At 41.2% G+C, this 16818-nt stretch overlaps 2 protein-coding genes across 2 annotated transcripts; one reads left to right on the forward strand and one right to left on the reverse strand.

Annotated features, from left to right (window-relative positions):
* Positions 1 to 991: 991 nt before the first annotated feature.
* LOC123441230 lies at positions 992 to 3987 on the forward strand. The gene is made up of 4 exons (XM_045117721.1): positions 992 to 1077; positions 1626 to 2170; positions 2569 to 2632; positions 3336 to 3987. Exons 2-4 carry the CDS (start codon positions 1635 to 1637, stop codon positions 3807 to 3809), a joined length of 1074 nt encoding a protein of 357 aa, XP_044973656.1. The 5' UTR covers positions 992 to 1077; positions 1626 to 1634; the 3' UTR covers positions 3810 to 3987.
* A 7104-nt stretch (positions 3988 to 11091) lies between these two features.
* On the reverse strand, positions 11092 to 12714 carry LOC123441231 (23 kDa jasmonate-induced protein-like). Its single transcript, XM_045117722.1, has 3 exons — positions 12475 to 12714; positions 12057 to 12333; positions 11092 to 11546 (listed from the first exon to the last, which is right to left on the reverse strand). Exons 1-3 carry the CDS (start codon positions 12642 to 12644, stop codon positions 11361 to 11363), a joined length of 633 nt encoding a protein of 210 aa, XP_044973657.1. The 5' UTR covers positions 12645 to 12714; the 3' UTR covers positions 11092 to 11360.
* Positions 12715 to 16818: the final 4104 nt, after the last annotated feature.

The raw sequence follows: 16818 nt of genomic DNA on the forward strand, positions 1-16818 counted from the left end.
AAAACTTCATATGAGCAAATGACACAAGTTCCCCTAACCCTACAGCGCACAAGGAAAACAAGAGACGCCACACCTGATAAATCTAAACATAGCGTTAAACATGTTGGGGGGGGGGAGCATTTAGGCCTTTTGATGATGGGTTGCCTTGCCTCCTTTCACTCCCAATTAGCCAAGGGCAGTACTAGGAACCCGCGCGCCAACATAAAATTTGGGCCCGTCGACCAGCAGCCGTACGATCTCGTGGACTGCAGTCGTTCGATCCGCTTGTAGCTCCGATGGTGGCGGTCGCCGCTCGGATCGAGATGGTCGTAGCTTCGGTGGAGATGACCCCACGGTAGCAACTCCGATAGCGTCGCATGGCCGTCCGATGGTCGTGTTGGTTGCAACAAAAAAGAATGTCGGATGTAACAAAATGGTACAGTGGTTGTAGCAATTTTCCGTCACGGGTCACAACTCAGTTCTCCTGATGTAGCAAAATTTGATGTTGGTTGTAGCAAAAAAATATGCTAGTTGCAGCAAAATCGCGACGCCGGCTGTGTGATGTAGCAATATGCGATGTTGGTTATAGCAAAATGTAATGCCGGTCGAAGCATGTAGCAAAAACCGCTGCCGCGTCCTTGACGTACTTGCCGGCCATGGCGCCGCCCGCTCTCGTCGACCCAATTGCCCCCTAGCAGCCACGCTCATCGCCCCCTACCGCCCGCGATTACCGGCCATTCGAGGAGAGAAAGTAGACCGCGTCAAAGAAATTAATGTAGGGTTCGACCTGCCAGCAGCTAGCGCGACCAAGCGTTTTGGCCGCGGTGTAGACGGGAAGAGTTTCCCTTTAGCCAACTGCTAATTGTTAGTCAGTTTATCCTAATTACTAATACTCACTTTGTTTAACAGACAGGAACCTCAGCTTTCCTCGCTCGTGTGATTCCTTTGTTGGTCGCCGTCCACCTCTGCCTCACCATCTTTCTTTATAAACACCACCTACCATTCTCTTATGGACCAAACCGTGAGAGAGCCTCCCTTACCTTGTGCTCGTGGTGAAGCTGATCCTTCCATTGCTTGGTGCCCCCAAGCTACCCCAAGGTGAGTGCTTCTTCCCCTAATGTATCTGTATGTATGTCTAGTTTGTTATGCATTCTAAGGATTTGGTGGAAAATCTTCTCCGAGACTGATTCGGTGGAGTACTTCCTACTTGTTCTTTTCATCTCTCTCATGGCCTCAACAAGCTTACATGTGGATTCAGACCTTAGGATTTTCTTTCTAGGAGTAGGAGTAGTGTGTGACTACCCTTCTTAATTAAGGTGGTACACTGAGACGTATTCAGCATTTAATCATTCCTGAGCCCGCGTAGTATCGTAACTTTACGATGGTAATTTTTTGACTGATTGGTTGTTAAATGTTAAGTAGTAATATTTCCTTTCCCCCTACCCCAGCCCAACCAAGATGATGGATAGAGCTAGATCTGATCTCGAGTTCCAGTTTTAGTACCCTGGTGTGCCTTTTGTTTGCGTGTGTGTAGTCGAATCAATTGTAGGAGTAGGAGTAGTATCTTTGTATCGTACCTTTTTTTCCCTTGACTGATTTTAGTGAGTGGGTATATATGACTAATAACAAGAACTACATATTTTCAGGCTTACATCATGTCAGGTGACCTAGTTGATTTAAGTCTAGGGCAGTTGCATAAGCTAGCCGATCTGATCCATCGACAAGAAGTCCAGAAGCTTCAAGAGCTCGAGTTCAACTCGTATGCAGAGCAACAAAAGTATCTCCGTGACGCCAATGATGCCCGCGATAAGGTGTATCACATCCTTGACAGTGCACGGGACATGATAGCACAAACCGAGGCTGAGAAGGATGCCACCAAGCAAGATATTGGCAAGGATGTCTATGACTACTGCACCAAGGCCATCGGAATATCTCTCCAATTCATCCGGAGTTACAACACCCGTCTCACCTACCTTGACAAGCTCAAGACCCACAGTGATGATCTCATCAAGCAGCTAAAGTTCCTCAATCCAGCCACCCAACAGAAGGAGGCCCAGCGCCTTGCCCTTGAGGCTGGCATGTATAAGAAAGCCACGCTGGAGAATGCCAAAAAGTTTCAACACTTTGCACCAAATCAATTCTCAAAATGGCTCAAGGAAAACAAAATCATGTTTGAGGATCTTGTGCAAGAGTATGTCCCAGCGTCATCATCATTAATTTATAAATGTTTAAATACCATTGTGTTCAAAATGATTGCAATAATTTGTATCATTATTAGCATTAATATTTCACACGATGGGAACTTAAAACCAAAATTGATAAAACTCGACCTCCAAAGTGTTGGATTAAACCACTTGGTTATTCAACTTTAAATTATTAAAATTGAAAGATATTGAGCTTTATGAAAATTTGTAGAAATAGTGGCATGCAGTCTACTTGCTTAACATTGCTGAGAACAAACAAATAAAATCTTGCAATCTCTTAGGGAACATAATCTTTGTTTACTATTTACACTTATAGATGGTACTTTTGCAGTTCTATGTAAATGTAACAACAATGACTTTCCTGCTTATCCAATTGTACTTGCAGAAATATGTCAAAGCTTGGTTTTAGGGGGGCTTTCAAAAACTTGGATGATATCCAAAAGCTACAGGTATGAACTAACTTACTCTCTAAACCTGGCCCTTTCCAGCTTATCATACATAAATTGCAATTAATTAACAATCTTTAATGTATCATATTACACGTCTTCGTCTCCATATTTATATATTGTTATTACTATATAGAAAAGATTTGTGGTACTACAGCGTGAACCAAAGGTTTTAACAACAAAGAAGTCATGACTTAAAAAACTATGTTTCAAGTCATCAAGAGTCAAGATATATAATGGATTTATGCTGTGTTCTTAAGAGCTGCAATTTGTACAACTAAACTGAAGTTGTTGAATTTGGGGATTTCAAGTCCATTTTAACCATCGAATATATGTAACTCATAGAAAAATTACAATCAAGTGAATGCTTATATCAAAAACTTTCCAATGGTACTTGAGACACATAAGAAGTTATCAAGATGCTTTGGAGTTCGAGTTGAACTCACTTAAATAATTTCATGACCAGATGTCCGGGCCTCACTTAATCGTTGAACTGATCATAGTGAACACTAAAGAGGAGTCATTTCTTCCTAAAATGGTTCCTCCGTTAGAATCCGTTTGAACTTCTGCTAAATTTGGATAGAGATCATTTGAGTTTTCGATTTTAATAAATTGTAATTTTCATATGGCGCAAAAATAGTGGCTTTATATTGTATTATAAAAGTAGTACTAAACATCACTACAATGTGTATATCATGTTTGCCAGGTATATGACAATATTATTGCGGAAGCGGGACAAGGAAAATCTGTGGTGACTTACTCATTTGAAGCTTTGGGAAAAGTCGGGGTGGCAGTTTTAGTTTTTACAGCAGCTGCAATGGTGTGGGACATATACACAGCAGAAGATAAGCTGGAGGCAGCGGTTAGGGATTCAGTAAATGCGTTAACTGCAGTAGTTAACCTTGAGGTGGGAGAAATAGTTACTACTGCTGTAGAAGCTGGATTCGTAGCACTAGACATCGAAATTGCTTCTGCGGCTGTCACGGTAATTGGAGGAGTCGTCGGTTTTGGAATTGGTGCGCTCATTGGGATAGCTGCAGGTGCGCTGCTTGACTTGATTTTCAGCAGTGGAACTAGCAAGGTGGAGATAACAGACGGGCTTACAGTTTGCCGTGTGGCGCCTATGCCTCATGGTCTCGAACTCGCTCGTCTAGTTAAGCACAATTACCCTGAACTTTAAACCGATCATGCTACTACTATGATCTTTGCTATGCTATCTTCTGCTCTTAGTGCTAGCTACTACTGTCGTGAGTATGTAAGTGCCTAGTGTGCACTCCTAAAATAATACCCCCCGCCCCTGTCGGGAAACTATTGTATTCATGATGCCATGATGAGGAATAAAAGTCATGTTGATTCAATATTATTGTCTTTGCTAGACTCTACTATGTCTCCCCACTCACATATTCCATAATTTGGTTTCCTTTCTTTTTGCCCTATTATTATGTTTTTGATCTAGGATAACACAAAAGGCATGAAACTGGACCCCATGACTTATGAAATGCAAATAATCTGTTTCTGTAACATCAAAAATAATGTATCAATAATGTAATGAAATGAAATTGATAGGTGTTTTTAATGATGAGCTGACAAACAAATTATGTACTTCCTCCGTCACGGTTTAGAAGGTGCGTTTGAAAATTCTCTGGAACCTAGGTGATTATTGGCTACGAGATGGGGTCAAAAATAGCATTCACACGATGCATGCATATAGGAATAGTATATCGGAGTACTAATTAGCCACTGTGAGTAAATGCAATGTGCCTTAAACCTTGTCTATTGTGGAAACACACTTAAATTTAATCGTGCCTTCTAAACTATGACAGGGGAGTACATTGCGTGGAGAGATCAGGTAAATATTGGTTAAGCAAGCAATTAATGAGACAGTGTTTTGGTTATGTACTTGCGTTACAAAATGGAAAGCCTAGGAAATCTAACTCGATCCGGAAAGAGCGCAAGTTTTCTACAACATCCATCCATTTATGTGGCCCGCCCGATCTGGAACACAGGAATTTGCGTCTAAACGTATCAAGATAGTAAATTACTACTCATGTAGATATGCAAAGCGGTTAATAGTACTGATTAGCGAGATAATCGGGTGTAAACATTAACCTAAAATATCTGGCTATAAAGAAAGAACACTTAGCCTGAAAAAGAAACTTACCATCTAACTGGTGCTTACCCGTGAGATGATGATCAAATGTGCTTTCTTTGAAATTTCAATATATCAACTCAAGGTCTAATTATTATGCAAGCAAATCATAATTAACAAGTTGCAACAAAATTACCAGTTCATTGACTCATAATTAATGAATCATAATCTTAATATATCAACACAAGAATTATTATTATGCATGTGAATCATAATTAACAAGGTTGCAAAGAAAATTTGCCAGAATCTTCTCCGACATCTATCATTGACTGAAGTGGAGTAGTTCCTACTAGATTGACAAATCTTGGTTCTCTCCAGTAAGGAAAATATCTCTTGTTAGGCTATATCACCCCTTCCACTTACGGCCCCAACAACTTCTATGGGAGAAGCACGTAGCCCATGGGTGCGGATGATAGGAGGGCATGGATTCATGTGGATTAGTGCTCGAGCGGATGTCAAGGAGATGAGGATCAATATTCATTTTGGGCAATATTGGCCGAAACCCAGGTGCTGGAGAGTTTGAAGGAGACTAGGCCAAAAGAAGGAGTCAAACACCCATCTGACATCAAGCTTGAGGAGCGCACACGGGGGCTTGGGCTGGTGTAGCTGTCGAGCAGGACAAAAGTAAGTTGTCATGAAGGCTGCCGCCAGCGATGAAGGACCTTTGAATAAACTTAGGGATGGAAGAGGCTCTTTCGACTACGCCCTATAGGCACATCCTAGGCAGGCCGATAGTGTGGCTAGAATTATTTACTATGGATATTGTGCGGGGTGGGCATCACGGAATACCCGAATGGTGGATTACCGTTTATTAGGCAAAATAATTGGTTTTATATGCCATTGATGCAAAAATAGTGGTTTACCTTTTTTTAGCACTTGTTGAACATAAATTCCAAGCACTTGTTAGACCTTCATGCAGCAAAATTTCTCGATGCAACAAATTTCGTTCACGATGCAGCAATTTTCGTCCATGGTTGCAACAAAAATATAGTTGTAGTAAAAAAGTATGAACGTGGTCATAACAAAAAAACGAAGCTGATGATGCGTGGTAGCAAAACAATCCGGTGAACTCGGGTTGCAACTCTGACGAACGTGTATGCAACTTCTTTAGTGAACGGTTGCAGCAAAAAATGATACCGGTTCTAGCAAAAATTAACACGTTTATAGCAAAAAAAAACACTGGTTGTAGCAAAAAGTCCAATGAACTGAGGTTGCAACCAAACGCATATGCAGCTTTTTTGTGAACAAATGTAGCAAATTTGGACACCGGTTGTAGCAAATTTAAACGATCACCACAGGGAAAAATGTTGCATGGCCATACGTGCGGGTCGCGCGCGAGACGGGTGGGCAGCGAGCGACCGGCGCGTTGCTTCCGCCAGCGCGCTGAAGGAAAACGTTTCCCAATATGTATCTCCTCTACCTTATTCTTCAAGTTGTATGTTTTCATGGGATAAGCCCCATTGCTATAATAAATACCCGCTGCTCTCCCCTCTCAGTAGAGTAGGAACGCTTCCATAAATTCTGCAGCAACGAGCAGGAACACCGGCTAGGAGACCATTATTTCTACGAGCACCATCGACATCGCCCCCACCATGACACCAAAGGAGGAAACTTGAAAACCTAGAATCCCTAGGACTAAAGGACACACCCAAACAAGAAGTCCGAGCTCCCCTCGCCATGGTGGCACTGATACGGGGATTAAAGGGGAAGGGGAGCGACGGAATCGCCGGCGAACGCACTTCATCATCCTACCAGTAGGTTTTCCTACCCCTTGTGTTTTAAAAAGGCCAAAGAAAGTCATGTTTACTGGAGGTTATTGTTCAAAAAAGGACCAAGAAAACATCTGCTGACTACTACGCTCCTGAGATAGAAGAAACTATTCACTAGTACGCTTCATTGGTCAGTTTTATATCGAGGTAATAACACCAATGGTGCCCAAACTTGCCAACGATGTTCACTTTGGTGCCTGAACTTGAAAAATACACCGAATTGGTTCCAAAACTTGGCAACATGGTTCAAATACGGTTCAAATCACGTCTAGATATGTATGTATTGTTGACTATACATGCCAGCTTGGCGCAGGGCCCACTTGTAGTGTCGGATAGACTGACACAAAGAGTATGTCTCACTGACCATCGGATCCCACCTGTCAGTACACAACTATATTAAACAAAAAAATGGTTAGGTTGGGATTCAAACCAGGGGACTGTGCTCCACGAACAACCTACGCAACCACTTCCATGAGGTAAAATTATTGTCTAGTCATCATCACTAGCACAATTTATCTACCTGACAAGACCGTGGAGTTGAATGGGGTAAAGTTAGTGCAGCCCATTTTTCACCTGTTAGTTGTTTTTTTATTTTCGAAATTACAAGATATTCAATTAGTATATAAAGTATTCATGCTTTTAGGAAATGTATTTCTAGTTGTAAAAAGTGTCCATGTATTTTAATAAAGTAAATGTGTTTGTCAAAAGATATACTTTTGAATGAAAATAAATTATAAAATATGTGTAAAAAATATATAATAGCCTAGTGTGCCCCAAGGATTTTATACATTCTTATATTAAAATTAATACATTTTAAATTATGCATACATTTGAAGACAATAAGATTCTAAAATGATCACTTCTTGCATCCATGACTTGCTTATATGTTGTTTGGAGTTTGCTCCGCTTGTTGAATTTTTTCATATTTCATGTTATGTTTAATTTGCCTCTCATGTGTTGTCCCTTTCAGTGCCAGGATGTCTCAATATTCTAGAAGAGGAAGCCAATGGAGCCACACTGTCGTTATATGATGTCACTTTCTTATTTTAGTGCTGAATAGGATATGTTTTGTGTAATACCATTTGTCTGAGATGTGCAATTTTAGTTTGGAATTTATTTGTGTAATTTTACATTGAGGAATGAAAGTTGGTACAGTAGCTGAATGTGTTGTGCACATCACATAATGTTGGTATAGTAGATGGATCAGAATAATGTTGTGGAAATAATGTATTGCATATAACATGTGTCCCAACAAAATGCAATATTTTTATAGGCCACACTTTTTGGGCTTGGCTGATTGGGCTTGTAAAAATTTATATTTATTTTAATGCATCCCAACCCATGCCATGTCATATCTGACGTGTTGTACATGTCACTATTTCTGCCATGTCATATGTTTGCCACGTGGATGATGCCACATGAGCTGAGCCATGTCAGATCCTACATGGATGAGGCACATGGGTAATGACCAAAATTTTGGCCATGACCTAATTGTTTTGGTCATGAAAACAGTGACCAAAACTTTAGAAAGGTCAAGTTTGTTCGTTCTTGACGGCCAACTGTTGACCTCCTCATTTTGATCATAAGAAGGTCATAAATTAAAAATAATGACGATTCAATGACCAAAAAGGAGAGTCATCGTCGACCATATTTCTTGTAGTGCACAAGTGATTGCCGTTTTGATTTTCCGTATGATGTTTTATTCTGGCATAGATATAATTATTTTTGTTTTTATTTAACTTAATTTTTCAGAAAATACGCTCACAAGAGTGCTTTATATCTTTAATTATTAAGTAAAAAGGTAACCGATACAAAAGAAGGACAACTTGATACACAACGACATGTAAAATAAAATACAATTACACGGTACATCTCTTTGGTCCCCATCTTCCTTCGCTTATTCGTGGATCATCAGATCTATAAAAATGCACCATAAAGACAGTAAAGAAAAAAACTACACAAGCGTACATGGACGGTGTTAATGACTTGTTTCGTAGTAAAAATGAAACTCCTCTTGAGTGTATTTCAAATTGATACCAGCTTAGTTTGGATGATGTTTGTTTCTGAATTTTTGTCAGCATGGTTATGCATTCTGAATTTTTCGACAGTATGCTTATGCGATGGTGCATTCTGAATCTTTTTACAGTATGCTCATGCATTCTGATTCTTTTTTTGTCATTATATGCATGCATACTGAATTTTTGACTGAATTCTTGTGCAAACAGAGTGGTGAGCATATTTGTTGTTTGAGCTGACTATAGATGTCGTCCAGTGGTCAGGCTGTTGGAGATTGATGACCGACTGGGTGGTGGTGGCTGCAGGAGATAGAACCGAGAGGCATGGAGCAGATGAGAGGATAAGGCATAGAACTGATTTGTTGCTGATGATTGGTATGATGATGATGCTAATGAGGTAAATTTCGAGTTGCTTCCATGCATATCTGCTTTGATCCCTAGCCAATTATTCCGTCGTTTTGGTAAGGAGAAGTTGCTGAAATTAGCTAAATTCTATTCTGATGACTTTAATCACAAATATATGGTGACTCTTGATAATGAATTTGGCTTGTACATTGATAATATACTCCACGATTCAAGGTTAATCAAGATATAAAGTCGTTTTGTAAGGTCTGTGTTCACTTTAGTGATAAATAAACTCGTCGTGTTTCTATTGGATTAGTATCTTTTATTAAAACCTGGTTGAAATAAATCGTCGTGTTTCTATTAGATATAAAGTCGTTGTGTAAGGTCTGCTCATATGCTTCCATGGGGTGCCTACCCTACCTGCTCGAGTAGTAACATAAACCAGTGTATTTGGACAACCAACCAACAACATCGATAGTAGCAGCAACTCTGTTTCAATTCTACTGGATACTCACGAATGTAAAGCATTTTATGGCAGCCCCGTATACATTAATACTAGTTTGATAAAACCTGATTTATATTGCATCTTTGTTGACTTTTTGCTGTTTGTGCAAAGTATGAAACATCGTTACGAAAAATACAACGCATGTGGATGTATGATGTAAATACCACATATGCGGATGTATGATTTATGTACTGTGCATGTAGCTAATTATTTCAAAATAGTGAATGTTTTATTCTTTTATAGGGATAAACCACACCATTTTATTTACCCTGTATTCTTTGTCAGCAGAGTAAGGATCTCTGGTTGTGTGTGTAGGGAGGGCGATTTAGATCTAGGAGCACATCAACTATGAGCTTTCCGGATGCGACGACAAGTATTGCATGTTCACATGTGCACTGATCCAACCTGGTAATCCTCCATTTTCTCTCTTGTGACCGATATCCGTCAAAATAGGAGAAGATTTTGTTTTTTTCTTAGTCTCCTTGCGTATAAGCTTTGGGCACCTATTAATGCTACAAATTTAAGTAATCTGACAAGCCCTTTATTAGTTGTATGCAACTGTTGCCCTAGTTTGTTATACCGGGATTGAACTATAGTCATGATGCCAACACGTTCTTCTTTTTCTTCTGATGCAATAGTTAGCTGGATGCGGAAGATGGAATCAACACACATAACACATCAGCTTGATATGAATTTGATCTTACCAGTATTTAATACTCGGAACCTGATTTACGGAAGAAACCTACTTTGGTTCATGCACATTAATGCCCCTAAAATGATCACTTCTTGCATCCATGACTTGCTTATATGTTGTTTGGAGTTTGCTCCGCTTGTTGCATTTTTTCATATTTCATGTTATGTTTAATTTGCCTCTCATGTGTTGTCCCTTTCAGTGCCAGGATGTCTCAATATTCTAGAAGAGGAAGACAATGGAGCCACACTGTCGTTATATGATGTCACTTTCTTCTTTTAGTGCTGAATAGGATATGTTTTGTGTAATACCATTTGTCTGGGATGTGCAATTTTAGTTTGGAATTTATTTGTGTAATTTTACATTGAGGAATGAAAGTTGGTACAGTAGCTGAATGTGTTGTGCACATCACATAATGTTGGTATAGTAGATGGATCAGAATAATGTTGTGGAAATAATGTATTGCATATAACATGTGTCCCAACAAAATGCAATATTTTTATAGGCCACACTTTTTGGGCTTGGCTGATTGGGCTTGTAAAAATTTATATTTATTTTAATGCATCCCAACCCATGCCATGTCATATCTAACGTGTTGTACATGTCACTATTTCTGCCATGTCATATGTTTGCCACGTGGATGATGCCACATGAGCTGAGCCATGTCAGATCCTACATGGATGAGGCACATGGGTAATGACCAAAATTTTGGCCATGACCTAATTGTTTTGGTCATGAAAACAGTGACCAAAACTTTAGAAAGGTCAAGTTTGTTCGTTCTTGACGGCCAACTGTTGACCTCCTCATTTTGATCATAAGAAGGTCATAAATTAAAAATAATGACGATTCAATGACCAAAAAGGAGAGTCATCGTCGACCATATTTCTTGTAGTGCACAAGTGATTGCCGTTTTGATTTTCCGTATGATGTTTTATTCTGGCATAGATATAATTATTTTTGTTTTTATTTAACTTAATTTTTCAGAAAATACGCTCACAAGAGTGCTTTATATCTTTAATTATTAAGTAAAAAGGTAACCGATACAAAAGAAGGACAACTTGATACACAACGACATGTAAAATAAAATACAATTACACGGTACATCTCTTTGGTCCCCATCTTCCTTCGCTTATTCGTGGATCATCAGATCTATAAAAATGCACCATAAAGACAGTAAAGAAAAAAACTACACAAGCGTACATGGACGCCACACAAGACTTGAAGACCACAATAACAACTCGCTGCTTGCAACGAGATCTAGTAGGGAAACTCGAAAACTCCACGTGCGTTCATGGTAGTGCCTTCACCGATGTCAGCCTTGGAAACGTATCCATAGTTGCTATCAATAGAGGTGACACTTGAATTTTTCAGCTTCACATTGCAGATATAATCCCAGCTTCCCACACTTGGGTAGTGCCCTTCCTCGCGGATTTCAGTGTACACCTGGATACGTATAATTAATGTTAGAATATGCACTATAGTAGAGTTTGGGATACAAGGCATGTTTCTTTAGTTGAAAAATTATACTAATATAAGTAAATTCATTTGAATTTAGTTTAGCTGGGTTTATTTAATTGTACGAGTTTTGTTCAAAAGAATTGTGCTGTGAATACGTACATATGCCCCTGTCCCTAAATAAAATTCACATTGTATATGGGCATGCATGTGAATTCAAATTTTAAATAATTATGTTTTCCATAAAATTATATAGGAATATGAATTTTCTTATGTACTTACATAGAGAAATCAAACAAGATTATCTTTTCAATTGAGAGAATGACCGTTTGAAGCTTGATAAATGCATCACTTGCCAAGTAATTTCACCTTTTACTTTTGATTAGATATAACATGAAACAAGATTGTAACTCATACTAGCTAATAACTAATTCGGAGCATGAACGAAGAGAAAAAGGTAAGATACAACATTTTGAGATAAGTAGAGGAAGTATTTACCCCGTTGCCACCAATGTAGGGGACGGTCCAAGAGAACAACCAATCGCAGGAGCTGCTGCTGGAGGGGATCTTGCTACGATACACAACGGCACCAGCTGAACCAGCGGCAGCTCCACTTGGGTGGACGTGGAGGAATGCACCCCATTGCCCATTCTGAATATCTGATGGGTAGGGTGTATCATAGATATGGCCGTGCCAATCGTTGTACTTAGCAAAGTTCAAAGTGGCACCAGTGGCATTGTAGAGGAGGCATTTTACAGCTATTCCGTTACCGTACCTAGCCAAAAGTTGGACCCAAATTTTACTTCAGTTAGGATCTTGTTTCCTCATATATAAGGTTTTTACATATTGCAAGAAGAAGCAGAAATAATTAAGCACTGCATATAATAATAAACCATGCATGTACACAGAAACATACCTCTCCTTGAGGTTGTCGACGAACTTTTGCGCGTTAACATCCTTACCACCGGCGTTGATCATCTTCATGGCATAGTCTGCAACATCTTTTTGGGTAATGGGTTCCTTATACTCTCCAGTGGCTATCACCGTCTGCGCTGAAATGGGGGTACCAAACACTCCAGAGGCCATTGCTTTGCACACACACTGTGATATATAGGTGTACTAGCTAGTTCGCTTCGCATGCAGTGAGAATTCATGGCTTGTTCTGCGTGTATTTATAGATAGATACACGCTGTGGGGCAAGTTCCCGGAAACTTGGTCCACCTCCCACCGCCATCTGCACATGAAGCACGTACTCAATCCATTGCACCCCATCAAGCACATGAAGAACGAGGAGTACTGCAAGCTGAGGGACTGTGTCTTCACCTTATCCTTGTGCTTTCTGAAACAGAATGTGGCCTTTCCATCTTGTCAAAACAAACCAAATGGTTATAAATCGTTATACTTTTAAATTCGAAACCACTCAAAAACCAATAATAAATTTTGAATCTCCATAAGAAAAATTCAGTCAACGGGAGGGGAGATTTCCCCACCGGAATTTATCATGAAAGTAGAGGACAAAACGCCTCATGATTTTTCACTCCGAAAGTCCGAATCAACTTAATCCCTTAAAACAAGGCAGATATTGATTTTTCATTTCCAAATTAGATTTTACGCATCAAAACATCCCAGAAATAAAAACGCCCCGACCGCGGCATCAGTCCCTGCTCGTGGCAGATTGGGTGGTCACTCAGCACAAATGCAAGCACCGCCCGGTTCTCGTCGATGATGACCACGTTGGCTATCAGGAGCTTTGCCCGGCTGCGGCATCCGTGCGTTCCGCCTCCTGTTGAGCCAGTGTCATGCGGTGCTCCTCCAAGATCGCCAAGTTGCACTGCTAGACCATCTGCAACATGGCGAACCGAGACACGACAGGTGAGGGCGCCTCCTCCGCCATCGTCTTGGGACCACCATCCTCCTCCAAGCACGGATCCGTACTGCATCAGGTTGATCTGCCTTAATTTCGCCCTGGCATCACACGTATGCGGCGCCAGCGGCTTGTACCATGAAGCCAACAAGCGCACCATGGCGACGGCGTATAACGGACACGAACTACATGCTCGGAGGGCCGTTGGTGAACTAGGGGCTCGGATGCTCGGAATGTTGGCTCAGGGGTGCGGTTTTGGGCGATCAGGCTCGTCTCCAAACATTTGGGGCCCCGGGACGAAACATAAAATTAGTCCCAAATTTTCGAAAATTCATAAAGCTTGACCGATGATTTGAAAATAAATATAGAGATTAACGAATGTCTTCTTGGCAATTACACATGGGAGAACAAAAATAGAAATTAGGATTTATGGCAATTACGGTGTTGTGCTAGTGCGGAGGCACGATGTAATTTCCTGGATTAGGCTCCATGGGACGCTTCGGCTTGATTACTCCACACGGAACAAGGCACGGCGTGACATGACATGTGACAGCTTAATTAGCGATTCCGATTCAACCGATATGGTACATGATTATGGTCAAGCCCTTTCTATCACCAATATATGGCACCAATATATGGAACATGCATGCATGCTAACCACGATTTGGGGGCCCTAGGAAATCGGGGGGGGGGGGGGGGGGCACATCCCTGTGGGCGATGTCCGGTGTGGATCGAAATCACTAATTTAGTTAGGAGTATACGTTTTAAAGATCACTTCCACCTATCCAGGTTACAACAAGTTGCACACTGCATGCGTGCCACTTGTTGTAATCTGGAAGTTTTTCTTTTTTCATAGATTCGTATTTTCAAAACGTTCTATCTCCTAAAACGTGCGTCCAAATCTCGAACCGTTTTTTACCATTGAGTTTCTTTCGTCGAGATCTTCCGAGAGGCACGTCCCGAAAGAAACTACTCGCGCATGATCGTAGGGGCAACAAGGATGAAGAACCCCTCTGTGATCGTCCCCCCTCCGACAGAGTGTCGGAAAAGGCCTCTAGATTGGATCTCGTGACCGAACAATGCCCGAGCCACACGCTCGTCCCATGAGCACCCCGGCTAACACTAGCACGGCGACCGCCCAGGAATCTGAGCCCAACCCTTGTCCACGGATACACCATATCGACACGGCCGACCGCTAAGGGTTCAACTCTCACTAATAGAGAAATGACTAGCCACAACTCTTGTTTGTGGCGCGCCATTTTTCACCAACGCCAGCACTAATATTTTTAAATAGTGCAGGCGTGGGCTAAAATCGTACGTCGTGGCTATTAGCATAGTATTGACGTTGCACATTAGGTCCGGTTAAGATATCATCACTATGGACAGCCTTACTAAACCCTGCTATCATTGTTCATGGTCATGTGTGTCGCGTGTCGTGTTTCATTATTAAATAAAAGAGTGCTGGCAGCTAGATTGGTCCACGGCGAATAGAGTGCACGTCCATCGTACACGTGTTGCATTATTATTGTGCAGATAAACAAGCAACTCATGCATAATGCCCCTAGCGCACCATCATTGACCACCCGGATATGTTTCTAGAAAGTTGCACCAAAGTGGACAGTCCTCCCATTTTATATTAATAAGAGCAAATACAATAGAGCTGAGTCAGCTGGTTATAAGACATAAACTAGTAGTATATTTTTGCTTAGTTGGAAGAAATAGAAAAGGAAAGAGAAGGTAAGCGACCTCTTAGTTAAGAGTCAGCTCTAGCACGTGCTCGTAGGCACTTTGTGAGAGTAAAAGGTGGGCTATATAATAAAATTGTAGTACACCTTTTTAATCAACTGTCGTACATGTTGGCTACAAGATGAGTTATAGATTTTTTTCGAAAAGGAGGCCTCGCCCCGGCCTCTGCATCGAGTGATGCATACAACCATCTTATTTAAAGATGAGTTATAGATGACATGACAATGACTTATAACTAGCAGTTTACTATACTATTAACCATGCTCTAACCGACCCCTCGATGCATCCAAGCAGCATCGAATTGTCTCCCAACCGTCCCACGTTTGTCATATCATACGCATCTGATAAGATAATTTTCTATCCCACGGCGATTATACATAGAATGATAAGTCGGACTGGACAAGGTAAAGGTACAATTCCATGTGCGATGTAACGGGTAGCGTCCCTCCACCATACTTCATTATTGGTGCACATCCATAGTACACCAGTCGCTCCACCATACTTCATTATTGGTGCACATCCATAGTACACCAGTCGCATTATTGTCCTGCACAAGAAACCAAACAATTATTTCACTCTGACCAAATAAACAAGTGACTTTGGAAAATCAGCCCCAGCAATTATCATTGACAAGCGCCTGAAAACTTGTTCCAAAGCTATCCCTCCTCGTACGTGGCTACTTCCAAAGGGGCATCCAATGGCACGTCCCATCCACGTCATCCCTATCGTGCCGTATGTATCTGATAAGATAATTTACCAACTTACAATGTTGATTTGATCTGACGGCTAAACGACCAGTTAGATGTAATAATAGTCTAGTAGAAAAAAAGGAAGAACATATAACGTTACTAGAGGAAGGACCACGCACAAACGTACAATACTATATGCTGACACATGCGGTTGAGATGGCATCTTTCTTGTGGATTATCACACCACATCTTTCTTGTGAGGGTGGTCCAACGGATAGCAAGTGTCCAATCTAAGTGAGCCCAGAGGCAGAAGAAAAGAGAGACTCTCGCTACTCCTACTATGACGGTCCATCACTCACATGAACCACGTAGTAGCTAGTACTACGGTCCGTCGGCATCAGCATCGTCATATATATCCAGCATTCATGTGCGACCTAACCAACCATGTGAAGCCCGTATGTGTTGGATCCATCGATTCGATCATCGGTAAACGTACATGGTCGGCTCGTGAGATTGTTAGTTGATTCAATCAGAGGTAAAAGGATCATTTACGGCAGCTTAGCCTCACATGCATGATTCGGCTCGTGAGATGGGACAAGCCATGAGGATCGTCGCGAGCTACAAATCTGGCCATTACGGCCATGTCCTCTAAAGCTCACTGGAGACAAGAAAAAGAGAAGTTGGACGACATTATTGTTGGCGCTGCCCTCGTCGCGGCGCCGCTTCTTCTTCCTTGCTGCTTCCTCTCACAGCTCTCTGTCTCTCTCTCTCTCTTCTCTCCCTCTACAAAGAACACACCACACACGCACGCACCAAAAAGAACCAGCTAGCTTTGCCTCACTTCCTTCGCAAACACAAGCACTACATTGTCTGCTCAGCCCTCACGGCCTCGATTTTCCATTACACAATGCCACTTATATAAACAGAGGCTGGCACGGCTGTCATGCAATACTCACGCCAC

Source organism: Hordeum vulgare, chromosome 3H (assembly GCF_904849725.1).
Source record: "Hordeum vulgare subsp. vulgare chromosome 3H, MorexV3_pseudomolecules_assembly, whole genome shotgun sequence".
NCBI classification, from domain to species: Eukaryota; Viridiplantae; Streptophyta; class Magnoliopsida; order Poales; family Poaceae; genus Hordeum; species Hordeum vulgare.